General features: G+C 47.0%; 1 protein-coding gene and 1 long non-coding RNA gene across 2 annotated transcripts; one reads left to right on the top strand and one right to left on the bottom strand.

The window, feature by feature from the left end:
* Positions 1-108: 108 nt before the first annotated feature.
* Positions 109-25,309, bottom strand: RNF11 (ring finger protein 11). Its single transcript, XM_015870470.2, has 3 exons — positions 24,721-25,309; positions 2,673-2,842; positions 109-2,152 (listed from the first exon to the last, which is right to left on the bottom strand). Exons 1-3 carry the CDS (start codon positions 24,841-24,843, stop codon positions 1,981-1,983), a joined length of 465 nt encoding a protein of 154 aa, XP_015725956.1. The 5' UTR covers positions 24,844-25,309; the 3' UTR covers positions 109-1,980.
* LOC107317591 lies at positions 16,012-17,883 on the top strand. Its single transcript, XR_001556940.2, has 2 exons — positions 16,012-16,087; positions 16,173-17,883. It is a non-coding gene; the product is annotated as an uncharacterized LOC107317591 (long non-coding RNA).
* Positions 25,310-26,286: the final 977 nt, after the last annotated feature.

The following is a 26,286-nucleotide window of genomic DNA, read 5'->3' as shown; positions in this document are numbered from 1 at the left end:
AAAAAAGAGAGAGAGGAGAAAAAAAAAGGGAAGTAACACCCCCTCCCAATGAAGAACAAACCCCCCTCCCCCAACCAGACAAAGGAGGACACAAAGGAACACACATGGAATGATGAAAAGGAACAATTATTTTGCACTGAAAAATATTGCACAACTTCAGGTCTGTCCGCCCCGATTTTGCTCCATGTAAGCATGTATGTATGAATTAAGCACAAAATTGTGTCCGGGTAAATCTGTAGAATTTGAGTGAATGTAGGACTGTAGACTGCTTTGTTTCCAACTGCGGCTTGGAGTTCCTCAATAAGGGAGCAGGTTGCTATCAGCTATAGGAGTAATAAATAAATCAACGTGTTGGTTCTGCCTTTTGCTCACCAACCCTTCACAAAGTATCCGTGCCATGCACAGTTGTAGCTGGTTGATACACAAGGTCAAAAGTACTTGGGGTCTTCAAACACAACTCGATAGAACAAGTACTCAAACAGCACGTGAAAAACAAACAAGAACGTTCCCTGATTCGCTGTGGTTATGTGAGATTTGCATCTCATTCTGCAAGACCAAGACTTCAAAATGGATCAGCGCTGCACTGAATGTATACAAGTCACTGCAGGGCACGTTAAGAAAGAAAAAGGAAAAAAACCCACCCTAAATGGATAAAAGTTCTTTACAGCTACAATCTTGCAACCACCTCTTAATAAGCACATAATTTTGCTGCAGAAATGAGCTAATGTTGTCACTGTGACTCCAGCAGTTCTATTTTCCCCCTCCATTGCTGCTGTGACGATCTGCATTCATTTAGATGCTGCATTTATGCGCAGAACAAAATACTTTTTCTTTGCTTGGTAAGATTTCTTATCTGCATGGTGGACTGATGTGTCAGCCAGCAGGGCTTAACAGATACATGTAATACAGGAGACTGAGATACAGTATGTTTATTCTTAACTTCTGAAACCTAAGAACTACAAGAACAAGAGATGCAGTATCCGTCTGCTGCAATTCAAGGCAACCATTTTTTAGGGAGAAAAAAGATAAAATAAGTAATTGCTGCTAACGCTATTTTAGTTCCAATTTCTTTGTTTCCAATTATGGCAGCTTCACTGCTTATTTACTGTCCATCTTGGCCCACTTTTACCTTGGTCAAGTTCAGGTAGACATCCACATGTAAAGATTTGTTTAGTGCAAACTGAAGTGAGTTCTAACAGCCATGGTATCATACTCTCAGTTGCAGGACCCATTCCGTATCTTTATATCCACCATCACTTGCAGAAAAGGGATAATGCATCTCAGTTTGCTTACAAGCTAGGAGATCACTTTGAAGTCTGCATATTCCTAACTGCAAACAAAATATAGCACTTGTAACAGGTTATAAATAAACTGGTTTTCAAGCATAGAGCCAGCCCAACAATAACATTACACTATTAAAAAGACCTAAGGCAATGAATTCCATCTCCAGTGGAGGGAAAAAGAAAAAAGAAAGGAAGAAAAAAAAAGAACTGTGCAAACAAGCTTAAAACTATTTCTTTGTGCCAGTGTTATAAAATGTAGATTTTAATAAAGCCTTGACCCAAATGCCAGGACTTGTGAAAAGAATCAGGAAAAAAAAAAGTTACTTTATTTAGGAAAAAAAAAATACTCTTATCTTACTGCTAATAAAATTGGATACACGCAGTTTAAACATTTACAGTTGCTGTAACACTTTACAATTCCTATATACGGGTGTAAGAACAAACATTAAAGACAACGCTGGGTCAAGGCTTTACATTAAAAATAACAACCTACTTTTTCTATAGTCTCTAAAATACTATGCTTTTTTTTTTTTTTCCCAATATTTGCAGCCATTCAGGAGTATTTTTTATTCATTAGGAAATGTATGTTTTGTGCATGACCTTAATTCCTAATTTCTGGCTCTTTGGGCTGAATGACAAAAGGATCAAACCCATTGACGTGGATGGTCTCCTTGAAGGTTCACGGAGAAACCCTGGCTCAGTTAGTCTCGTATGATGAAAGCAGTGCTGCATCCACTGGCTCCATGCAGGATGGACAGGTAAAGGATCTCATCAACCAGTCATCTATACAGTCCAGGTGGTAGATGTGCATGCATGGCAGAAATCGGATAGGGTCCCCATACACAAAGTCCATCATACAAATAACGCACCTGGGGAAACAAGACATAGTTACAGTGATGGCAGCACACTGGAAATGAAAAGCAATGTATCTGTCAGATATGACTATCATGCAAACTGCTGTTATTACTGACAGATATGGCAAGATTTCTTTGTTACATCAGTGCTGGCTCCACCCAGCACTGGATTTCTTGGTGTTTTCTTCATACTGGGAGCCCCTGACCACAGCATTAGCAGGAAGCCTGCAGCCAGGGATGGGACAGCACAGCAGCCTGCACAGAACTGGAAACAGGAGATGGGAGCCATGAAGATGAAGAAGCAGAAGCATGGAATTATTTTCCCATAAAGGGAGGAAGAAAAGGGCATAAATTACACACATGAGGGAAAATAGCAGAAAAGTGAAGAAGGATAAAACAAAGAGGCTTCTGCATGGAAGAAAGCTGCATCAAATTACACTCCCTGAAAGTAAGGCAAAAACAGAAAGACCAGATGAGGTTTCCCATGAGAACAGCACAGACCAGTGGACGTGCACAGCAGCTCTGTGGAACTTACTCTCTGATCTTCTTCTCAGAGCCGTCTCTTCCAGGATCGTAGACTCCCTTCGGTAGGTGCTGGATAAGGCCTATCCTTTGCGCTATTCGGATCTGCTCTTCCTCTGTCAGCTGCGTTGCCAGCCGGGTCTGGCTAGGGGTTGGGTGATACACAGGAACGGGGACTTGCTCCTAAAATTAAAATATTTCTATTAAAAAATTAAACCAAGGCTTTCCTAGTATTTCCTAGGACCGCGCAGGCAATGTATTTAACTTTTCTTCTCTCAGTCCTACAAATATTTTGATGATTTCCCACTCCTCATTTGCAAATTCGTGGCTAAAATTACATACAGGATGGGTTTGTGAGTGACACCTCAGCCACGCTTTGGGCTAGCACTGCTGGTGTTCAGTAAGTGTGGTTAATTTCCTTAGGGCTCAGGCTCTATTTCACAAAGTCACAGTTCCCTTCTAGCACAGCTGCCTTTTAACGGTTCCCATGACCTGACAGATTTCTCTGTGCACTGCTGGGACAGGGACAGCCAGCAGCTGGGGGTGACCTGTCATACAGCAGCACCCATGGCGTGGCTCTGACCTGCGTGCTGGGGAGATAAAGCATCGCTCCCCTCCCTAACGCCGCACCTCTCAGCCAGGGCAGGGCCCTGTTCTGATCTGGTGTTGCAAGCACCACAAGCTGCCCCTGCCTTTGTAGTTTCATGGCGTTGCTGTACTTCTGTGGATTATACCAGTAGGAGATGGCATCAGTGCTCCTTTATTTCTCATAGGAAAGGAGTGTGCTGCTTGCCTGAGCCAGGGAAGGGTGCAGGTGTTTAATACAGCAATACAGCTCATTTGGTAAAGCCCTGACAGCAAGGGGTTACAGAAACATAAAGAAATGCAGGAACTGGAGGAAGAAAAATGATCGAGGAACTCAAAATGCCTGAAAGTAGCAGGACGTGGGACTGCCAGCGGACGGCTCCACCGCAGAACAGCAAACTGAGCACAGCAACACAGCTGAGCACAGCATCACTGCGTAAGAAACTGCAGTTAAATGAGATCCTGCTGCAAGCCAAACCCCTGGCATTTCAGACAGCTCTTGGGACGATCCCTCAGTCACAAGCCCCGAGCTGACAGCTTTTCAGGTGGGTTTGGGACAGTAAGCACAACTGTGAGCACTGAAGGTCAAACAAGGCCAAAACCCCTCCCTTTTCCCAGCTGCATACCAGCACCTGCTCCTACCAACCCCTAGAGGCCATTCCCCTGAGAACTCCCTGTTATTTTAGGGCCAGCGGTGCACTCCATCCCCTCCACATACCACAGCACACTGCCATCCCAGCATGGCAGCTCCCCCCCCCCATGTCAGGTCCTGCTTGTAATAGAGCCGCTGCCCCGTGCCTTGTCCCCCATTAGAGGAGGGGACACAGGACACTGTGCTGGACCACATTGGATGTTGCAGTGGCTGAGAATGGTGCTGCCTCTCTGCATGGGAACATGAAAAACCAGGGGGTGATGTCTGCCAGGCTGCTGTGACAACACATAAATCGCGTTACTGTAAATAAAAACGAGTGGCTGTTCCATCCCTGATCCCTGACACACTGTCTGATGGCACTTTAATCTCTCCTCCAATTGCTATTAAAAGCCTGCCCTGCCCGAGCCAGAGCCCGCTGCGTGGAACCAGGCCAGTGAAATGGAAGAACATGGGCACACACATTGCAGGGCTCAGACCATGGGGAGCACCCGCAGTGACCATCCCAAAGCTGCCCACTCCCCATTGGAGGCACAGAAGCCCCCATGGGCTCATGGCCCCTCTGCATGTCTCTCTGTGTCCATCAGCCCAGGCACCGCAAGGCCCTGCACCCTGCAGGGTGGTTTTGGGGCTCTGAGGCTTCGCTCCAACAGCACTTGTAGCTACAACCCCATGGCACAAACATACATTAAAAAAAATCAGGTGACCCATGTAATTATTACTGTCCTGATGAGTGCAGATTTATTGCTCTTCTGGCTCACTTTTATCTACCATGGAAAATGTTTCTGCAGCCAGAATTACAAAATACTGAGCTTTCAGCCAATGTCTGTGTTCTTTATCGTTGGATATAGACGCCAGGCGTTTCAAACTAAGATGAAACTTCACGCTAACTATTCTTCCATACAAATTTTTACATATGTATGTATATATACATATATCTATATGGCCAAACCAAACAATCAAACTGCCATAAAAGTGTCAGCCAGCAAAATAAAAGCCGCTCACTGGCACTCATCAGTTATCCCTGCCCCCAGTGGCACACAGGAGCAGTGTGTGCCCCATCACAGCACAGGGGCAGCACGGCTCTCCCTGGCTCCTCTCACATCCCTCTCTCCTCTCCCTGGCCCTGTGGGAGCAGCACCAATTCAGACTCCAGCTGGACAGCGGGGTCTGTGTCTACATGTCAATCCTCAATTCTCCACTGAGGGAGCGAGGAGAGCAATCACACAGGGCACCCAGAGGTCGGCATTTTTTATTTCTAGTGAAAATAAATGCTTTCACACCTTGCTGGAAGCCCAGACACAGTTTCTGCACATGGATTCCCAGGCACACTTGGGGTTCTGCCTAGAAAAAGGTTTTGTTAAGCACCGTTTTTTGTTGGAGGTTTTCTCATCAATGCAGCTCACCCTGGTTACTTACGTTGCTGTAAAACTGCTGCTATTTGTTTTACTGCATTTCCATCTTGTTCCTGCAAGTGTAATGAATTTGTAATTCTGTGAAAGCAGGTCAGTGGTAGATCAGAAACTCTTAATCCCTGGATAAAGATTATTTTAAGATCCCTGCACGCCGCATATCAGCATTGCGTTATCGGGGCTTTTGTTTGTTTGTTGCTTTTAATAATTGCACCAGCATGCACGGATTATCCCTTCGGGGAGGTCAGAGGTGAGACGAACAGTTCTGACATCCCACAGCTCCAGAACTCAGCCCTCACTGCTGCCTTCAGCCCCCACCTCCCACCGCTGACCTCCATGCCGGGGTTCTGGTTCTACATCTTTTCCCCACTGCTCTCAGTGCACATCACCCTGCAGTACAGATTTGCACCTGATTTGCAGTACTGATCATCATCACAGCACCGGCGCTTCTGAGCATTCAGCCCAACAGAGGAGACAAACTTCCCTCTAGCTGTGTTTATCCCAAGTTGTCTTGTTTTGGTTTTTACAGTCTTCAAATAGCAGCAGGCGCAGCACTTACACTCCTTGTGGGGGCTGCCTGCTCAGTTAATACAAATAAACTGTTCAAACCAAACAGCCCAGTCATTCCCACAGCTCCCTTCTGCAGCCCCTCCAATGCAGCCACGTCTGTCCTGCGCTGCACCGTCTGGGGGCTGTAAGGGTGCTTCACATCGACCTGCACTGATGCTGCCCTCATAGCACTGACATCACATGCAGCTTTAGCCTTCCAGCTTCCCACCCCCAAGGAATCCTGACACGGACAACTTCAGCTCACAGCTGTGAAGTCGAGAGGTGAGAAATAAAGATCTCGCTTTTTCTGCTTCTTGCAAAATCCCCGCTGAACTGCATGAAACGTTCTCCTCTCACTACTTTATTACTCACAAGGAACTAACTGGGATAATGGTCCAGAGGCCTTTTCTGGAAATGCCATTCTGACCGGGATGAAAAGACTCGAGCTCCATCCCTATGTTAATACCCATTCTGAAATAATATCCTCCCCCAAGACATATTACTGTAAAACCACTTGCCATTATAATGTGCATTATACTGCAACTAAAGCTTACTTTAATAATCCTTAGAATATTATGAGCAGGCTGCCAAATATAAAAACCTTTTTCTGCCGTACAGGAGAGAACAGTTCATTTATAAAGCTGAATACCAGTTGCCATAAAACATCGCGTAATGAAATCGTTACCCAACCTTTTATATTCCTGCTTCCAGGTAGCCAGGCAGTATAAATAACTGCAATAGCTGAGCACTTACGCTAAGGAGTTCTTTTTAAAGAAAAATTCCCTCGTCTCACCTCTCCCATTTGGAAGAGGCAGCGGGGACTGACAGCTGGGCTGAGCACACCCACATACACTGAGTGCCATCAAGACTGGGTTTGCCCAGCAGAACCACTGTTGAATTGGATACACGCTGCCTTCCCAGACACAGAAGAGCTGCTCAAGGGACCTGGTTTCACACTTCTTACATGTGCTATCATGTAGAAGCCCATAGGCTGCCCACTGCCCAGCCCTGCTGATGGCACCTGCTGCACCATGGAGGCAGCTGGCCGGAGATCTCATTGCCCACCAAAGCATCTGAAACACCAAAGATTATCTAGAAATAATGGTAGGAGAAAAGTAGTAATTAAAAAGCAGTAATTAATCCCTGGAAGCATAATCTCCTGACACAACCAGATAATTCTTACATTGCCAGACTGCAGAGCAGGCTCCTCTGGCTCCAGGGCCACATCCCTGGGTGCATTCCCACTAAGCAGGTCCTTGGTCACCAGCTCCCTGCTGGATTTAGCTGCCCCTGTTCCTCCCTCAAATTTCCTCCCCCATGGAATTTCAGGGGGTGAATTTCTACACGTTCCTGAGAGTTCAGAGCACAAAACCCCCCACCTCCAGCCAGAGCCCCCCGACAGCTGCACTTGGGACACCAGCACACAGCTCCTAAGGGGATCACAGAGCCCTCACCCCACAGCTCCCAGCGTGTTTATTTTAATAGGTTATTTTTATACGTGGAGGGAAAACATCCACAAACAGTTAGCAGAGATCCACGCATTTCTGTCAAGCTGTGGCAGCGAGAAGAACAAGGAAGAAAAGCTGCCCCTGACATTACTTAGGGACATGCAGAGTGCTGCACCCCGAGGATGACGAAGCAGAGCAGCCGGCTGGGGATGCAGCAGCCCCTGCTGCAGCTGGTGCCAGCAGAAGCACATGTACACAGATCATCCTCACCCATATGCAAACAGCAACATCTGCACTGCTGGCACAGATCCTCTCCTCCTCGCACCAAGTGGTTATCTCTGCAGAAAGCCCCTCTCTTACAGCAGCACGGCTGTGTATACACAGCACTTTGAGCGAGATGGCTGCTGGGAGAACGAGGAGCAGATTTCACAACAAATAAAAGCCTGACGTTTTGGGAAGAAAAAATAAAACCGAGAAACTTGGTCCTAAAGAGCAGCGGGAGAGGCTGAAGACAAAGGTCACAGTGAGGCTGCCTCTGCCTGAAGGGTCCAAAGCAAACCTGCTGCATCCCACTCACTCACTGCCAGTGAGCAGGAGGCGAAAATAAAGGTTAGCCAAAAAAATGGTAAACAACAAATCCAGTGAAGGGTTTCTTTGAAGGCCGCATTCAAGCACGAGATGGGGGAAAACACTACAGAGCTGCGAGGGAGGGGCTGACAGAACACGAACCCACAGGAATCCTTCGCACTTCCTGCAGACGCCTATTTACGTTCTGGAAAGGGTAAGGCATCAATCATTGCAATTGTTTCTAGCGTAAACCAAAGGGATCAAGGCTGAAAGCAGCAGGGCTGATCTCTGCATGCTCTCCTGATGCCAGGCTGGGGTGCTGCACAGCACAGAGGTTCTGTCCCAACACACCTGTCAGCCTGCAGACACCGTGTCTCACTGTGTCTCACTGCCCGCAGCACTCAAAGGCTCTGACAAAAGCCCCAAGCTCACACACCTGGTTCTGTCAGGCCAATCTCCAGCAGCCCCCGCTCACCTCCCAGGAGCACCCAGGTGACCCAAGGTGATCTAACAGGGTGCTGCCTCTGAAATACAGGTCCTGTCACCTCCTTTACAGCGGCTCCCATCGTCAGCTGTATGTGCACACTGTTCTGACCGACCTCTCCAAAAGCAAACACTTATCACTGACTGTGCAGACACTGCCGTGCCTGGAAAAGCCAGGAACCAGCATTCCCCACTCAGGGCCTTCAGACCATCCCGAAATATTGACCCTGAACACTTAAGAAATAGCAAGAGTGCTAAAATGTATCTTTTGGCAATTAGTTACCTCGGCTTGAAGGAGATTCTAAGAACAACTCAGGCATTCTCGGTACTTCAGGAACAAGGCAGCAAAGTCACAGAAGTCAGCTCTAATTAGCTAAGAGGAACAGCAGCGGAAAAGGGCCAAAATAGCAAACGTGAAAATACGCGTGCACCAAAGCCATGAGCAATCCATCAGGGGAGGACAGCTGAAGTATAAATATGCACAGGCTGAGCTTCCACGTGTAAATCTGAGATGTGGCTATGTATATTTCAGCATGCAGTACAAGAGCTGGTCTGGTCTATTAACAACACAGCAACAGAGCAGGAAAATATCATTCATTCTTAAGCAGAAGTGGGAATGGACTTCAGAAGTATATATAGTGGGCACAACATCAAAGGATCGGTGACATCAAGTGAAGGGTGATCTCATCTGTAAGATCAGAGCATGTGTTATCTGGGCATTATCTTCCAATGATATGGCAAGCACGTTCCCAAGGCAAACAGGGCCACCCAGAACACAGCTTAACGGCCATATCAGCCAGCAAGGCAGCCCATGACAGCAAGGTTTGTTCCAAACCTCAGGAACCTGCTTTACACTTCACGTGACCATAACCTTGTACTCAACATGAAATATTTTAATTACATTTTTAACAAAATCATTGTCAATTATGAGTCCTCACTCAAGCAGGAAGCTGCCACACCTTGGCTGTTCGACAGCACACTCAGATCTGCAGCCATTTTACTGCCTTAATTGCATCTGCATTTCTGATGAAGTGTTACAAGCACAAAGTGTCTCAGTCTAACACGAAGTGCATGTCCCTGAGATCAACGCACACAACTCAAAACCTGAGCCCAGGCCACAAATAGTGATCTGCAGAGGACCCAGCAGCCTTCCGAGGCCAATAATAGCACACAGTCATGCTAGGTTTGGCAACAGCTTAACCACAGGGCTTTTCCTGCACGTTTCTCCATCAGCTTGGTACAAAGCCACAGATATGTGAAGGACACACACCACACCCACCATACACAGTGCAGCAGGAGCCTCCCTGAACAGCTGTCCCATGTGTCAGCATAGTGCACCAGCCGGGAGATGTGTCCCCATCATTGCCCTGCCACCTCCCTTCTGCCCGGCCCCAGGCAGCCAGCAGGGCACGTCTGCTGCTCCTCCAGCACTCTGAGCTGCAGAGCAATGGGGTTTGGATCAGGCAGCACTGCCAGCACCGCTGCTGCATACCAAGGATTTTCGTCAGCGATGCCCACGCGCAGCCCGGAACGTCACAGCGTGAGGATGCTGTCACCTCTCCTGAGTGCACTGCCATGTCACACTTCTGTGAGGATGAACACACACAAATCTGGCTATTCATTTAGCGCCATTTGATAACAACATTAATTATTTCAGCTATGAGTTAATAAGCAGCAGGAGTAAATGGCCAGAGGCATGGCTTCCGGCTATCAGCTCATCTCTGCCGTCATTTATTAATCTGAGGGGAATGTCTCAGGCATCAATGATTATTGCTACATCTGTTGTTTCTTTGCTTGGGTTGTTTTAAAGTAGCACACTATCTAAAGGCAAGGAATGACTGGACAAAAAAACTAAGCCATGCTAAAGCTTTATGAAGCTGCTCCCCTTCCCAATGCAGTATTAGCAGCCAACACAAGGGCAATGTTTCTATTTTCTTCCAGCTCAGTCTTGTCCTCGCAAGCAGTGACTCCGCATTTTTAGCTCGCAGGGCACAAATCCAAGAGTGATCTCATCCAACTGTCAAACCATTCCTAACAGAAAAAACGCCTGTGCCAAGAACAGGTAGAAAAATCATAAATAGCTCTCTCAGGACTCGGTTATACAAGCAAAGTACTTCCAGAACGTATTTTTCCTACTTATTTTCAAGCTTGCAATGCACAGAGGCAGTCAATGAACACGGGGGCCATCCCCAGCTTGTCATCAGGAAACACACCTTAGAGTTGCATACGAAATGCCTTCAGTCACTGGAGCAGCCAGGCTGCACAGCGGATGTTCCACTGCACAAACGAATAAGCTACTATGTCCTTCAGCAGCCAACCTCTTCTCTAAGCAACATTTTGAGTCTGTTATTTCTTTGCATGCTTTTCTTTGGATCTTGCCCGTGTTTGTTTGACACAAAAACACCACCAGCAAAGACTGGAGGCCATGGTGTCTTGTTGTCAGACATGAGAACATAAGGCTGCCTTTACTCAGCCCACTGCCCCACTTACACACCAACACTCCTTCAAGTATTATGTCGATGTAAAGAGACGCTTCTGCTTATCTTATTCTCCTGTCCAAATGTTTGGGATGGAATAACCATGCCCTGCTACAACCCACTGGATCACTAAGAGCAATGTTACCAGACACAAACAAGATCCAGCCATGTTGAAATACCTACATGAAGTAACACTGTGCTACAGATGGAAAGCTTGCAGACAGTAAGTCCAGAGGTGCTCCATTTGTTATGTCAAAAACAAACAAACAACACAGCCACAGACAAACAGCTATCCAGAGAGCCCCAGGAGATCTCTAGGTCTAATTTATGGCATTTAGCCTAGCATAGCACCTTGTTACTCAGGAGTCATTACAGTGTGGCTACAGGTAAGTGCAATAGCTAGAGAGCCTTAAAGAGAAGGGGAAGAAAAACAGGTGGGAAACTTCTTCCTGGGGTTCCAACTGTAGGAGCAGAGACACTGTTCACTCAGTTCCTATGGAAATATTTTAGTTATCCTTTCTTTAAATCTTATTTGCTAGGCTGCACTCTGTCAGCAATGCTTTCGCGAAGCATTTGCAACCACAAATCCCTTTTCAGCATTACCAGTGAACTTGGGAGACCATGGCTGACTTAATTTCAAGCTGTTCCAACAAATCCCAGCAAAGCAGGAACTTTAGCAGAGGGCTGTGTCTGAGCACCCCTCCGTCTCACTGGGCTGGGTGCACTGACACCAAGGAGAGAGAAAGCTGTGGCTGTATTTGCCTTGTTGTGCATTTAAATACAGTAACAAAAAGATACCTACCAATTTCAGCAGCAACTTTGTTCTCAGCTTACTGGATGGATTCCAAAAGGGCACCTATCCTGAACACATCCCTTTGAGAGGACAGTTGCATCACAAAGTAACCTAGGTGGACTGCTTCCCAGAGGACACTGCAGATTTCCCAGGTCAGCCCTCAGCTAATAGGCAAGGTAATAAAGTCAGTCTAAATTCTTGTCTTCACCTGGGATACCTCCGTTCCTACAGGCAAACCTCCACTGCAGTAAAGAAATAAATAGAAGCCACTGCAGCAAATGGCTTCTGTTCTTCCACTTGTTTTGCATCAGACAGCAGAAGAAAAAACAAAATGGTCACCTGGGAGGGAGGCAGAAAAGGGCTTGGCATGGCTGTACCTGTGTGCTCTGGTAGGAATGAGCCTGATGGCTTCAAATAAGATCTGCTGAAAGCCATACAGGAATTTCCTATGGGGCACTTTCAGACTGGCATATTGGCTTGAACAAACTTTCATTGCTCAGGTGAAGCTTTGCACAGAAATTAGCCTTGAAACACCATACAGGCCTGGTCCTGGCTTTTGTCTGTAGGGGTTCACACAATGCTGTGCTCCTGGTCAGGTCCAGAACAGTATAACCCAGTTTACCCAAATGAGAGAAAGTAACAGCTATGAAAATGAGCAGAGGTGGATTGCCTTGTGGATCCCTGAGCTGCACGTTCTGCAAGTTTAACCTGAATGATTCTATTGCTTCCACTATCAGTCAAAATTCACTGCAAGACGCTGAGCAATCCAGGCAATGATTCCTCCATCACTTAAACCATGCCTGGCTTTTATCCTTATTTTAAGTTTCAGTGACTATGGATCAGATAAGATTCTGTTTTTCAGGAAAACTAAGTTTCTTGAATTTTATACCCACTGACAAGCAGAATAAAAATAGAAGCATTAGCCTAGAAAAACAAAGGCTGAAAGGTATTTAAGACTGATCTCTGAATAAATCAGGAGGGTAAACACTGGGAAAGGAAAAACAAGATCTGTTGGGTACAAGAATAACAAGTGTAAGTTGGCCATAAATATCTGAATGTGAAACAGCTTCTTGAGCTTTAGTTGCCTGCTGATCAAGAGACTCTTTGCACGAGAGGTACGGGCAGAACTTGATCAGCTCCTTGTAAAAACTGCTTAGAATAACATGTATAACATAACTTACCTATAGCACATATAACATACATGTTGCAGATAACCTCACTGATCACACACACAGCTTACTAATATGCAAATTCTAATACAGTAACAAATCAGTCTGCTATCCAAGTTAATGTAAGCTACGATGTAGTTAGTAACTAGCAACCAAATTAGTCTGTTTCACAGTCAGTGCTACCTTCAGTTCACCACCATGCTCAGACAATTTCTCACTGCATCCAGCCCAGCTACAAAGCTCTATATGGCTTACACAGATTGGGTAGGCTCATGTTCAGCACACAGCTGGAGTTTAACAGCACACAAGCCCTTCTTCCTCCCCTTCTCCCAAGGGACCTAAAAGAGCAACAGACCTGGTGTCACCCCTACTGACTTCCTGATAGCCCAATGGTGGAAACCACCTGCAGCAGAAGCACAGTTTTTTGCTCAGACCCTGCAGCACACTTTGCAGGCAGAGGCAGGAGAAAGGTGGGGCTGAGAACAGACCTGAAGGAAGCCCTTCCTGCTGGCAGTACACTCACTGAAGTCCTACCACACGTGGCAACCTCCAGCTTTACAGACCTGCTTTGCTGCTTGCGTTGTACCAGGCAGCTGCCTGGGGAGAACTTGGCCCATGAATCAAGTGAACAAATACAGGGTTACTACACTCCACACTGACACGCAGGCACCTTGCTGCCGCAATACAGTAAGCATTCTGCTTCTAGGATTTAAATATATATATATATATAACTATCTTACTTCAGTTTGCTGCATTACTGAAGTCTTTCTAAAAGAGAGACTGGTCTAATGTAAATAGCTGCATTTCAGCTGAACAAAATGTATTACTGTACTCAAACTGAAAACTGGCCAGCATATTTTGTGAAATAAAGCAAGCAAAGCAGCAAGTGGGCTCCTTTGGAAGACGACTCCTACAGCTCTGCAGAGAGGTGAATGCAGCTGGGGAAGGCTGGCTGTGGCTCAGGGGCTTTTCCTGCAGGTCAGGCCAAAAATTGCTCATGGCCTGACTTAGTTCTAGGATCCAACAAACTTGAGGTGGCTACTTCAGCTTCTGACTTGGTATAATTATATTACTTCTTAATTCTAAATGTTTTAGATAACAGCGAGCTTGTTGCATTAGAAGCCACTTACCCCGGCAGTCCTCACATATGCACACACAAAGGTAATCAAACTCTTAGCAGTACAGACAAAGCTTGCCAAGTTACATTCAGACTTTGGAAACAATCCACACAGTAATAACTGGAGGGCTTGTGTGAGGAAGGAGGCACCGCAGCACCCCGCAATGCACATGAATGATGTTACTGTAATCATTTGTGTCCCACGGGAGAGCAGCTCGCTGCACAGCATGGGCAGGCTGTGAAAGTCTTCACTGATTCCTTTACTTAAAACATACCCATAACTGCTGGGTAACATTAACAAAGTTGCTAACAGAAAAAAAAAAAAAAGAAAAAAGAAAAAAGCATCTAAACGTTAGCAGTTGTGGGAGACTAATATTTTTTATTAAGTGGGTTGGGTTTTTTGTTTTGTTTTTAAACAGGAAAGTCGCAATTAAGTAAAACAGAAGCAAGGCTTTGCCTATATTGGACAATAGTCCTGAAGTAGCTTAACTCCTTCAGCTGTAATCACTGCCCCTCTACCATGAGAAAGGACAAACTGAGGCTGCACTTCACATTCAGACCATTCCCCAGTGCACCCACTTCCCAAACCAGCAGCAGGCCTTCACCCTGTGCATGCTCTGGGATGCAGTTCAGTCCAAGCACGTTCTTAATTGCACTAAGGAGAAGCCAAAAATGCTGTAACAATTTGTGGAAACAGCACACATCTAATAGCTGGCACCTCCAGACCTTTCCAGAGATGTCAGAAAAAAAATTGAATATATGGATTGCAGAGAGTGCAGATAAATCCAATCTCCTACAGGAAGTCAGTTCGGTTCACTAAGCTGACAGGAAGAAAATAAGAGAGAACCCGTTTTGGATGCTTTAATGGTGTGAGTTGACACATGGAGGGATCAGAGAAGCACCAAAGCCACCACAGAGAGGATGGAGCACATGGCTGTAAATGGAAAATGGGGGAAAAGCAAAAGCAGCCATTCTGGCAGCAGCAAATAGCAAGGTCAGGATTCTTTGTGTTGGAATCATGGCAGAACATGAAGAAGCTCACAAGGCATTGTGTATTTTATCTTGGTTTCAACCTGTGGTATCCTGAGTACAGAGACAGCCCCCAAGTCTCTTCCTCAGCCTCAGCTGCATTCACTCTCCGGTACAGCCTATCAAAGACATTATTTTTAAGAGGTGGAACAGAATCCTGTATTAAATCAAGTTAAATGAACACAGATTCTCATTTCCCCCACATGCCTGAGGTGTAGCACACTAACATAGGGGCACGGATGGTTTCAATTGGCATCGGTCCCTGGCATTGCTCAGGCCCCAGGACAGGAGCATTAGGTTTCATCAGACAGCAGCACTTTCCCAAGAGCCACAGAAGTACCTCCCCCTCCTTAGAAACAATGCTGAAGTCCAAACAGCTCATTACTGACACACTGAATCAGACTAACTCCTCTATACTAAGAGAATGTCTTATCCTGACAAAAGGATGGATGAATTCCCTTCTGCCTGCAGTTCTCTGGCTGCCTGACTAGTTATTCTGAGATGGAAGCATTTGTCTGATCCCTCAACACCAACAACCTGTTTGGTAGCATCTGTTACATGGCTGTTACTACTGCTTTCCCAGTTTTCGCTCCTTTATGTAAAACTACTGCAGCTGCAGCCCAAGTGCTTAGAGGAATCTCCAAGAAGAAGGGTAGTGGAGAAGCAGGCACCAAGCCTGACACCACGATCTGAGTCCACCTCAGAGCTCCTGCCAGCATGCACACTTGATCCAACCCACTCTTTAATGAAGAGTTAATTAGTCATTATTCATCCACAGCACACTAAGATGACACAGAGCTGAAAGAGACAGCAAACTCCTGATACTACAGCTGGCAGTCTGAAAGCCATGCCTAGGTTCACTACAGCACAGTCTGAATACCAGTGCATCTGTAAGGGAAACTGTTAATCACAGCCTGAACCTCTGATTAACCATCTGAGGCAAGTGACGGGTCAGCTGTGGGAGCACAGGTGAAGGCAATCCAGCTTTGCTCCTGGAACGGGTGGAGCTTGATTCACCTCTCCTAGACCCCATTTAAGGGCTGACCACCACTAAAGCAGCATCTCTTTCTGAAGATGGCTCCTTTGTGGAGTTCTTGTGGCAAGCCTGGACATCAGTGAGCACCCATCTTGACTGAAGGCCTCAGAGTTGGTGAGTCTTTTCCTTATATACCCTCTGTTTCCAACTATATTTGTATTATTCCAACTGTACAGCATCCTTAAGCTGTATTTCACAGACCAAAAAGAAAGGAAGGATAACATGTCCCAGCTTCCTGCCTCAGCACAGAACTACAGCTCTGTTCTCCCCAGTTCACCAGCCCCAAGTAGGTGACAACTTCAGCCACACCAAGAGCCTTCAGGAGAAGCTACAAGAAGGGTGAGCTGAGCTCCCCCCAAGAAGCACCAAGCTGGGGTCATCTTGCTCCTTTTAGAAGGGAGGAATAACAAGTTACTCTGCGAACAAGAGGAAAGATTACAGTTTACAGAGGAAAGCGAAGATCACTTGGAGCATGAAATTGTATTTGTGTGCAAGTGGATATGACTTTTTTTTTCTTTTCTAGAAGATCCTACAGAATGGTTTTGCAGAATAAAACTAATTATACATTTACTACAGTGCCAACTCCGCCTCCTGGAAATCAATAAAGCCGCTACATACAAAAGGAATGGGGACTCTTCAGCAAACATTTTCTGTAGGTTAGCTGCACAGTAAAGCAAGCAAACACAACCTGAATGCTTACAAATTCCAGACAGTTTGTCTAAACGCAGACATAATGAAAACATCTCTTTCTGCACCTCGGTTTCGGTCCATGCAGATGACTGGCTGGGAGGATTCTATAAATAGCAGAGCTCCACATGAGTTACCATATGAAGCTGTTCCAAGGGATTCATTCTCACAGTACTACCTGCAGTCAGGGTGGGGCTGCAGGCCCTGGGTGTAAGAGGTAAAAGGCCATTAACCTAAAAAAGAATGCATAGTTAATTGAGATTAAGTATTTTTGCTTCAAGTTTCCTCCCACGGACAAGGTACTTCCAAGAATGTCACCCTCAACAAGACAATCCACAGCCACCGTAAGGTCCTAAAATAAAGATACTATCACAGAGCTTCACAAAGCAGATGCTGAAAGCAATGACTTAGCTATATCTCATAAGCTAAACTGAAGATAGATGGATGCAACTGCAATACGAATGATAATACCTAAACAGAAAACAACCAAGAGAAATTCCAGAACATCAGAAACTGGCAACAGAGATTAAGGAAGTACTATTAACAAGCAAAAAAAAAATGAAGTCTACAAGTGCTAAGACATTAATTTTTGTCTCAACTAAATTTGAATTTACAGCATTTGTTTGCCAGCCTGAGCCTTTCATGGAGTTCCCACTGAATACAGCAGTTAACTGCTTTCTGTTAGGCAACGTTACAGACCAAACCAGTTTAGCAGTTTGGAAGGTCTGTAGTGGAGCAATTCTTACAGCTGTTTCTTCAAAACCTTGGAGCAATCACTGCTCTCTGAAATTCAAATAGAAGGAATTTATTCAGGCAAGATAAATATTGGTCTTCACCAATACTGCGATGTTATACCATGTCTGAATTACAATTTCACCAACCGCGTTCATAAGGCGCTGCGATTAATGTTCAGCACAGAGCAAACTCTGTATCTGGGTTTAATTACAATGATGAATAAGCCAGACACAGGCTTCGTCCCAGAGCAGTCATGCATTATACTGTCCCGTAGATACTGAAATAATGGAATCTGATGCACTTTGATCTCTTAGATACGTCTCCCGCAGCTGTAAAAGAGGGCGAGAGCAGCCAGCCTCATCCAATTCTGCAACATGCGCACGCTGACTCAGAAGAGATTTGTCTCCCAAACTACTTATGGGAATAAATAAAGCCAGATAAATATTGCTCTGTTTCCTTAGGGCTAAAGTCTGTATACAAATCATCGGGAGTCACGTAAAGCGATAGTGGTAAGGGCCGTAGGGAAGCTGTGTACTCGGACAGTAGCTCAGTAGGTGCTGGATGGATTTTCTATGCAGATATATCTGAGTTCCAACCTAGCTGGCCATTTCTTTTTAAATTAGTTTTGCTATGACAAAAATTAGAACATGTGAAACTGGAAATACCTGACAAAAATCAGCAGTTTAACCAAGACTGTGTGGCAGTGATTCCCTGCCTTTGTCCAAAACTGTGCCAAATATTTGAGGTTTGGTGTTTGGAGCTTTTTTTTTTTTTGCTAACACTGGATGTCTGTGCAGTTTCGTTACATTTTATTAGTCATAAAACAGGCATTTCCTTGATGCTCCTAGGACTTGTCTTTGCAGTCCAAGTTCTAATGGCACACGGGCTCAGCGTGGAAAACTCAGCCAGCTGAGATTCATCTTTACGGACGAGGCCTTCTCTGGTTATTTGGCCTTTGAGTTCAAGGAACGAAGTACAGTGACTGCTGCTGAGCTGTGCCTCCAGACACACCCGCTGCTCCAGGTGAGGTTAAAGTAAGAAGGTCACAGAGTCCGCTCCAGTGTCCAAAGAAATACGATCCTGGGAAACAAGACTCAGTATGACAAGGATAACAGCCCACGCATTCATCGCTGCACGCTGGGACTACGGGAACTCATTTCCCTGAGTCACGGTTTCTCCCATTCCTCCCCCAGTTCCAGCCCTCCTCGAGGCAGCACAGGTCTACATCACCTCAAGACTGAGCCAGTGGCTGAACACGGGTAGGATGAGAACACTCAAACAAAATCAAACCAGCCTTCGGTATGGTTTCATGCATGTGTGCACGTGTGCGAGGCAGGGAGCGTGCGCGAGCTTCCTGATGGCTCAGCAGTTCACTGCAATAAACCAGCTGGTTGTGATTTGGCTGACGCAACTGTGGTTGAAAGGAAAGCTCTTTCATCTTCTCCTCCAGTTGCTGCATGCATCTGCTATTTGTCCATGCCGCTGCTCAGGGACCACGGCCACCAGCATTCTAACTTTCTTTTTCGTTGTTGAGAAACTGTGTGACCGACAGAGACTCCTACAGAGGGCTGGTAAATAAAACAACCGCTCTCCATAACTCTGCGGCCTCGTGGGAATTGTTTCATTAGCTCATAGGAAAGTCACAGTTGGTTTGCTTTAGTCCATTCCACAAACCATTATCTCTTCAGAACACAAAACTCACTTATTTTCTGTGGTTCTGAAACCCAGCACCAGATGTACGGCCAGCAACATCTGCAGATTGCATTGAGGAATCATGGCACGTCCAGGAAATGCAGGAGCTTCCATGACATGAGGTGGTCCTGGGTCTGGGGAGGGCCGGATGGCTTGTTAAGCTTGGCTTGCCTTGAAGAACACTAGAGCTCCCCGGATAATGAAGATTCATTATCCTGATTAGGCAAGATTTCTTATTACCATCTCCACTGCCTCTTCATTTCTTCTAATTGAGCATCTGGAAGCATCTGCTCTGCCAAACAATCCTAAATTATCAGATTCCACAACAGATTTCAAGAGATATCTCTTGTCTTAAACTGATCTTCTGATAAAGCTCCCTCTCCACAGCAGATAATTTGCTGTAAATTCCTGCAGAGGTTCATTTTGTAACGGCAGAATACCATTTTATTAAAATCAAATTATTGCAGAACACTTTGCAAACGTGAATTAATTTACTAAGCATGTCTGCACTAAAGATAAGCTTTATTACTCCTCATTTTACAGACGAGGAAACTAAAGCACAGAGCAGTTAAGCAATTTGCCAAAAGTTACAAGCCAAACATCAGACTGAACAAACTAAGAACGACCACAGCTTATGCAAGGCCTGCTGAAGTGACTTATGCTTTTATTATCCCAAGTCTCCGTTTCAGCCAGCAAGAATCTACACCCAACCTCCAGCAGTGCCCACCATGGAGCTGTATGGGAACTAGCTCTGCTGGGCCGGGTTGCTGCTGCAGGCATCCAGGAGGCTGGCAGAACCATACAGCAGATAGCATCTTCCAAGAACACACATCTACCTGCATATCTCACTGCTGAGATTTCCACGGTGTCTCGGTAATTTTTTTCCATGCAGTCTAAGCCTCAACTGGAGCTTGTTTTGCCTTTTATAGTCAAAGAACAGCCAGCTTTTTCCCCTAAAGAGGTTCTACTCAAACTCAGCCACAACCTGCTCATTTTGTAATTTTTTTGGTCTCTTAGGAACAGCTTCATTAGCTCAGAGAAGAGTCACGGCTGACTTGCGTTAGTCCATTCCACAGACCATTAACTCCTCAAAATATAAATAGGTTTCTGTGCATGTCTGTGAGGAGGCAACACTGAGGCCAAGCACAAAGGCTGGAAGACACAAGTCTGTCACAAGCAAGCAGCGTTATTTTTATCTTCTTGACCTAACATTCCGCAACCAGTTCAACTAGAAACGTTGAAAGGGTCGATGGCGGTGTTCATTAAACCAAGCTTCTTTCCTTTATTGAAGAGAATAACAGTGTCACAGCAGACAGCAACAGACCTTGCATAAAATCTCGATGCAACTTAGCCGTTTCTTGGAGAAATGCATGCAGTGGATCAACCTGCATTCTGCCAGATGAGCTTATGAACACCCTCTCTTCTTTTCAAAACCCCTATTGCAAAACCTCCTGGTCAAAATAGAGACGGATCTTCACCCATTGCTGACTCAACAGCAGCAGTCAAGAAACTGACTCCAATGTTCATCACAGAAAGAGCACAGCAGAACTCAAATATGGCCATACAAATCCCATCTCCTCTAACCATGCTGATTTCATTCACAGCCAATTGGAGTTTAAAACCTATTTTGAGCTGGCAAGGAATTCCAATATTCAGCCAAAATTCATTAAGAACAATTTATAACAGGGTATCTTCAATATCATGCCCCAAACTTTGCACACACTTCTGTAAACAGGTGCAAATGCTGTATCGGAACACATTTGGATTGCAACATATAACTATATCAATTACCACTCCTCTGAGAGGACAGCATCGGAACACCTGTGTATTAGTAACGTCAAAACGTAAGTCATGATGAGACAACCATAAAAGCTTTGTGGTCTGTTGAGCAAAATGTACCCAGCACATGCATCCACGGTGGCAAGTCTCACGTGAATGCAGCAGACTATATCAAGGGCAGCCTCTGACTGTTCAAACAGAGGACTTTCTCACACAAGGAACACTGCACTGAGGCTACAGGACCTGCAGGGCACTGCACAGAGACCTGGGCACAGACGGAAGGAAGCCCAGCAGCACAGATGGATCAGGACAAGAGCACAGCAAGCACCAACGATGCTCACTGAACAGAGCAGGCCCAAGGAGGCCACTGCTGCAACCTCAATTTAAAAGAAGCCATGAGATATCTCAAATTGCATTTTCAAAACCTGCTGTTGCCGACAGCTTTCAGAAGTTTATGGGCACACCATGCTGGTTTAAGCTCACATCTGTGATCTCTTGCCTCATTTTGTGCCTGCTACCTAATCATGCGACTACCCAGGTCGGAAGTTTTTAAACGATACATTCAAATTATAAAAGTAAAATAAAAAAAAAAAAAAAAGATCCAGAGAAATATTTTATCAGGGCCCCAAAGACAAACAGGGCGGTACAGAGCACCAGAGCTGGCTTTGGGTCTTCCCAGATAAAGGAACAACGTATTTCACCAGCCTGTCCTCCATGTCAACATTTCAAACGTGCTCCTCTGAGCACAGGGTCAATGCTGGGAATGGGCACTTCTCATAGTCGTAGCTTAATCGTTCAGCAAGCACTGTATGTCTTTAAAAAGATCTCAGTGTGTAGTGTTCATAGCACTACCTTTGCGAAACTCAGGAAGAAGAGATGTATTCCATACTCCACCAAATAGAGCTCCAAAGTTTGGTAAACTCAGAAATTATTTTCTGTTAAGGAACTACTGAAGAAGAGAAATACGAGACAAGGGCTGAGAGGGACGGCACATCTGTTCTGCAAAATAACATCACTGCAAAGAACTACTAGAGGCAAGAGAAACTGGGTAAAAACGGAGTTCTGTGGACAAAGCAGCAGAAGGCATATTGCCAACAGATGGCAAAGGAGTCAAATGTGGAACAGAAGAACGAGCCTGAAAGCACACTCAAATTTGAGGACTTGATGGGGGAAAAAAATAAACACAAACTAACCCTTTCCTAAGCAGATTCACTAGTTAGAAATGGAGTTGCATGTGCTCAGCACTTGGAAAAACAGTTGTAATTTCAGGAGTCTAAAATGGAGGCAGCCAAAATCAGCATGCCTATGAAAATGCTGGTCAACTGTAACTTCCTTCCCCACACACAAATACACGTTCTTCTCTGCGTGTTTTAATTATTTCCCATGTTAGCCCTTAAGCTTGATGCACTGGAAAACGGCTGCTGTTTTAATGGACCACTTCTTCATGAGTTCAGATAGCTGTTAAGGGGATGCACTCCCTTGGAAGCCTTTCTCATGTAGCTTACAGCACATGACAAGTGACAGGTATATACAGAGCCTCTGAAGGGCAGGGATATTCCTCATTATTCCATGTGTCTGTACTGACAATCCAATTTTCAGTTCAACTTTTAGAAGCAGGAATTTTATACAGCAGATTCAGTAGCACTCAGTGATGAAAAGGAGTTTGGCATGCAACAGTGAAGAGATTATTAGGTGCCTATTTTGCAGTTAGAAGTGAACACCTTAAAAAATTATTGCTTAACTCGATTCCCATATGGACACCCACAAAACAAGCGTGCCAAGACACAGAAAATGTTTTGAGTATCAAGATAGCACAGACTTTAGCTCAAAGAGACACACAAGTCCTGTCTACAACGCTGCACCTACCCCAGCAAGCTTCCTTCGCTCTGCTTGTTAGCACACCTTGAGAGAGCGGCTCAGGAAGTTTGCACATCGTTGCTGCAAACCCAAAGGAAGCAAACCCAAATGCAGCCATTTTATGGCTGAGGCTCCAGCAGCTCAGTTTTAAGTTGTTAATCGTCCACAGCTCCTCGTGCGCAGCAGTAGGTGCCACAAACAAGTTTTTAAACTCTTGGCCTTATTTTAAATTCCAGATCATAGCTCAGATTCAGTGTTAGAAATGGGCATGTGGGATTCTTGTCCTTATAGGTGATACTTTCTACAATGTTTGAATGAGAATTAAAGTGTGTAAGAGAACATGCAGACCTGCGGAGGAAGGCAGGCAAGGAAGAGGATAAGATCACAACATCCTGCTGCCACTACAGCAATAATGGAGCTCCAGGAGTTCCCCAGGTTCAGCGCTCGGCTTGCACACCTTTTCACCCCAAAACAATTTGAAGTTACAACCCCCCTCAACCTCAAAGCGTGTGGAATACTGCAAAGTATGAAGGTGAAGGTCTTTTGTCATCACAAAGCACTGTGTTTCTTTATTTGTGGAGCGAGTATCTTTGAATGTTGACTATGCAACACAAGATGCCCCTTACAGTGAGTGTTTGAGATCTGCTGGGATCAGCGCGTGGGGTTTGGGGGAGTTTTGCTATGAATGCACACAGTAACAAATGTCTGCGAGTTTGCTTATTTTACTGTCTGCTGTGCTCTGAAGTCGACAGGAGAAGGCCTGCACAGTGCAATTTCTCAACTCCTGCAAGAGCCGACAGGTTTTTTTCCAAGGGACAATTTTCATTGCGTTCCCAAACAGGAGGGACAAGCAGGATTGGCTCAGAACATCGCCTGTCAAAAAAACCTGACACCACACATCTTTATTTAATGGACTTGTGCAGACTTTACTAAAAAGTCAGGGAAAAAAACCCAACCCATCTTAGGGAATTTGTTCTGTCATGAAGCAGTCACATAAAGCGAGCAGCTCTGCAGGGCCCAGTGGTCCCAGCATGGTTCCACCAAGGGTTGCTGTGCCCATGGAGCAACCCAGGGACCTCCTGTCACAGCCGGTGTTCGTCGAGTATCACAGGTTAATATCTGCCCTGCTAAATACTTCCTGCAGCCTTGTTAATAATACGTTAAGGTCTGCAACTCCTGCGTGACTCCCCACCCTAAGGAGCGCAGGACTCATCTGTACCTGTCACTGTTACAGATCCCTTCAGACAGGGCTCGTGTCCTGCTCAGAGCCACGTACAATCCTTCCTTAGGAGATGGAGATGAAGCAGGGGATAAATGCAGCCCTGGGTCCTTTTGGTGGCCATCACAGCACAGAGCTGTGCCGGGACCCCACAGCTGTGAGGACGTGACGGAGCACCCGGCGTTCTTCCCCAGCTCGTCATCAGCCGTCAATGTACACATCCTCTCCAGGCAGGAGAGCGAACGGCCCTTCCTGGAACCGCACGGAGCTGAAAGAAACGGGCTCACCCCGCAGCACGAAGTTACTCCGGTTCAGCTGCTGCCGAAGCGCCGCAGACAAAGCCGGGCAGCGCCGAGCGCGCGGCCTCCGGTGCGGGGAGCACCGAGAGCGGCACAGACAGTGATGTCACCGCGCGACGACAACAAAGGAAGCGGCACGGCTGGAAACTCGACGCCTTCCCCTCCTGCTTTCAGCCCAAATCCAGACACGATCGAGGCGGCTCCGACCCCTGGGCGGGCCCCGACCCCCCTCCGCCGTCTCCGGCTTCGTGTCCCGAACGGTCCGTGCGGCCCCGCGACAGCTCGGCGACCCCCCGGGGAACAAAGCGGCGCTCCTCACTTCACGGCCGGGACCCGCCGTTCGGTGCCCGCGGGGACGGACGCTGTGCAGCGCCCCGGGGGGTCCTCGGGGCTTCAACCCGCCCCCCCGTCCCGTGCCCCTCTCCGTCCGTCCCCGTCCCCACCGGCTCCGCCGCGCCGCTCCCCGCCCCCTCCCGTACCTGATATGGCGGCGGCGGCTCCTGATCCGGCTCAGCCCCGTCCCCGTAGCTGGCCCGGTCCGACTGGGACTCGTGGAGCAGCGAGATGTCATCTGATGTGGGGGACTTGAGGCAGTTCCCCATTTTCCTTCCCCCCGGGGAGCAGGGGCGTCCCCTCCGCTTTCTCCCCCTCCTTACGACGGACGGCTCCGCACCCTCAGCCGCCCCGCAGCGCGCAGCCCGCAGCCGCCCCGCCGGGGAGGCTCATGCCAGCCCGGCCCTAAGCGGCTTAGCGGCAGCACGGCCGCCCCGCAGCGCCGGCCGCACTTGGCCCCGAGCCGTGGGGCCGCAGGGCTCGGCTCCCGCCCGGGAGCGCTGGGGCAGCGGGGCTCAGGTGGGGTCCGCCCGCCCCCCGCCCCGCGGCAGCCCGGTGCCGTTCCGCTTCCTGGTCACCAGCTTTCTGCGCACTGGGCTTTGTCGCACAGGCCGCCCCGGCTCCTCCTCTCACTCCGCCCCGCCGGGATCGCGCACGTAGGGCCCGGCGGCACCGCGCTCGGCGGCCGGGGAGCTGTGCCCGCCCCGGCGCAATGAGGCCAGGCCGGCCGCCTCCGGCCCCACAGCGAGCGGCGCTTCGCTCCGCCCCGCAGCTGTCGGTGTGCGGGACGGACCCGGCGTCTGAGCTCGGGGCGGAGCTGTGCCGGAGGCCGAAGTTCCTGCCCCGCGCTGGGCCCCGGCAGCCGCTAAGGGCAGAGGGCCGGGCCGTGCTGCTCTTTGTGTGCGGAGGCGGCCTTGGAGGTGATGAGAGCTACAGCAATACGTGATTGATGTAACGGTGTGTGCAGCCTCTCAATTGAGAAGATAAACTTTTAAAGTGAAATACAGTTGTATGCACAGTGCGAAGTCGGCACCCTTCTAACATAACCACACCAACGCAGCATGAAGGAAACATGTTTCTTAAGGCACATTTAAGGGTTTCCTCCAGCTCAGATCCTCATAGTGCCTTCTTGCCCATCAGGTTCAGGCCACTGAATATTGATCTGAAGCAAATTCAACACAGGTGACAGCAACTAGAAATTAGGTCCTGAAGCAATAAAGCATGGCCGGCTTTAATCAAGGGTGTCTCAGCTGATCTGTGTCAGGCTCCCATCTGAGTTCTTTAAGCCAGCTGCTGGTACTTGGCTCTTCCATCTCTGTTCAGACCTTTGAGAGGCCCTTTAGTGCTTGGAAGGTGGGGAGCTGTGCTGCTGCTTGTTATCCACGTGAGTTCCTCCTTGAGGATTTCCTTTTATTATTGTTTGAGAGTTTTGTTTTGCTGCTGGTTATTGGGTGACTTAAGCACTTTCAGTATGAAATCTATAGCAACAGAGAAGATATTGTTGGCGTTTACAGGGCTTGGAAAAGGTTTTCCTAAGAAGCTAGAAGTAGTGCCTGAGTTGTGAGTGTTGCTTGTGATGGAAACACTTTGTAATAGTGTGCTGTAACTCACAATGAATACTGTACAGGGTGTGAATGTTTATCGCAGGAATATGTTGACTCGGTTAATAGGAGAATTAAGAAGGTAAGCAGTGGTTGGAGAGGAGTCACTGC

Source organism: Coturnix japonica, chromosome 8 (assembly GCF_001577835.2).
Source record: "Coturnix japonica isolate 7356 chromosome 8, Coturnix japonica 2.1, whole genome shotgun sequence".
NCBI lineage: Eukaryota > Metazoa > Chordata > Aves > Galliformes > Phasianidae > Coturnix > Coturnix japonica.
Note: the sequence above shows the minus strand (reverse complement) of the source record. Positions and strands in the feature narration are given on the sequence as shown.